Source organism: Pundamilia nyererei, unplaced genomic scaffold (assembly GCF_000239375.1).
Source record: "Pundamilia nyererei isolate P.nyererei 1_Seehausen unplaced genomic scaffold, PunNye1.0 scaffold00030, whole genome shotgun sequence".
Taxonomy (NCBI): Eukaryota; Metazoa; Chordata; class Actinopteri; order Cichliformes; family Cichlidae; genus Pundamilia; species Pundamilia nyererei.
The window spans coordinates 4,141,975-4,143,873 of NW_005187431.1; the positions used below are offsets into that span (position 1 = coordinate 4,141,975).

Consider the following 1,899-nt stretch of genomic DNA (forward strand, 5'->3'; position numbering starts at 1 on the left):
TACAAGAAAAACAAGAAAACATCTCATGGTCGGTTAGACCGAAATGAGAAAACCACTGTGGTTAAGAAAAAAAAGCAAAGAAATTAGACATTAAATGATGACATCCAGCAATGATAAGTAATTTTAATAAGACGATTAGTAGTAGTAACAGTATTAGTGGTGGTATTTAAATTTTCTAAGAGAACCTGGCCGTTGTTTGTTCGCGTGAATGGTTAGAGGCAGTTTAGATTTATTCATATAGCACAGGCTAATTCAGTTAATAAAGCACTGATTTGGGAATAAAACATTCATGTGCATGACTTACACCCACAGTCGTGTATGTCTGTCATGGCATTAGTTGTTCCCCAGAATTCTGTGCTTGAAAACAGTTGTGTGTTACTTTCACCTGTTAATGATATACCAACAATCTCTAACCTACTTAAATATATTTGCAGGTGCATTTTTGATTCCTTACCTAATTCTGCTGGTGCTAGAAGGAATGCCTCTCTTACTGCTAGAGTTTGCTATTGGGCAGCGCCTTAGAAAAGGCAGTGTGGGAGTGTGGCGGGCCATCAGCCCATATCTGACAGGTGTTGGTAAGTAAAATGGTCCCTGCAAAAAAACCAAAAATACCCAGTGTGTGGTTTTTAGTGATTGTGATGATAGATGATTAATGCTGTCCCTCAGGTATTGGCTCCATGTTAGTGTCCTTTATGGTTGCCCTGTACTACAACACCTTAATTGCGTGGATCATGTGGTATTTCTTCAATTCCTTTCAAGATCCATTGCCTTGGACTAATTGTCCTCTCAATGAAAACAGGACAGGTATTTATACACTGATTTTCATCCCCCACACACAAATCATAGCATCTGTTTTGCTATGTTTAAGAGTGTTTGTTTTTTTTCCCACTTTAGGATTTATACCAGAATGCCAGCAGAGCTCCACGGTGGACTACTACTTTTACAGAGTCACTCTGAATGCTTCTAACTCAATAGCAGACTCTGGAGGACTCCAGTGGCCCATTATAATATGTCTGTTAGCTGCCTGGACAGTTGTTTGTATCTGCTGCATACGAGGGATCAGTACTTCAGGCAAGGTTTGTAGAACCTTAAATAAAATGATCACTCTTTACTCTGCCAATGTTCCTATTTTATTCATTAACGTGAGTATCCATCCCTCCATCCATCCATCAGTTTTCTTCTGCTTATCTGGGGCCTGGTCGTAGGGACAGTACCCTGAGCAGAAAAGCCCAGATCTCCATCTCCTTAGGCATCTCCTCCTTATCTGGGGAAGTGCAACACAATTCTGGTCCAGCTGAGAGATGTAACCTTTCCAACATGTCTTGGGTCTGCCCAAGGGCCGGGGTCCAGAAAGAAATGCCAGGAAACCTCACCCAGGTGGCCCCTGGAGGCATCCTAGTCAGATGCCCGAACCTCCTCAACTGGCTCCTTTCGATGTGGAGGAGTGGCAGCTCTACTCTGTGCCCGTCTCAAATGACTGAGCTCCTCACATTATCACTAAGGGAGAGAGACCAGTCACCCTTTGGGGAAAGCTCATGTCTCCAGCTTGTACCCACAATCTCATTCTTTCCGTCATTACCCAGAGCTCGTGACCTTAGGTGAGGGTAGGGGATGTAGATCGACCAGTAAATCATCAGCTTCGCTTTTACACTCAGCTTTCTCTTCACCACAACAGTCCGGCGCAGCGTCCACATCCACGTCAGAGCCATTTGTTAATCCCTCGCTCCCCTCACTCGTGAACAAGACCCCGAGATACTTAACTTCCTCCACCTGGTGCAGTAATTCGTCCCTGACTTAGAGTGGGCACTGCTCACTTTTCCAGCTGAAATCCGTGGCCTCTCATTTCAAAGTGCTGATTCTCATTCCTGCTGCTTCACATTCAGCTGTGAACTGCTCTAG

At 44.1% G+C, this 1,899-nt stretch overlaps 1 protein-coding gene across 1 annotated transcript in view; it reads left to right on the forward strand.

Moving 5' to 3' along the window:
• The window catches only part of LOC102199532 (sodium-dependent neutral amino acid transporter B(0)AT1-like), a 6,720-nt gene that overhangs the window by 1,675 nt on the left and 3,146 nt on the right, over window positions 1-1,899 (forward strand). The window contains exons 2-4 of the mRNA XM_013909730.1: window positions 435-575; window positions 667-804; window positions 895-1,076. Of these exons, the coding sequence (XP_013765184.1) occupies window positions 435-575; window positions 667-804; window positions 895-1,076 (461 nt within the window). The remainder of the gene's footprint in view (window positions 1-434; window positions 576-666; window positions 805-894; window positions 1,077-1,899) is intronic.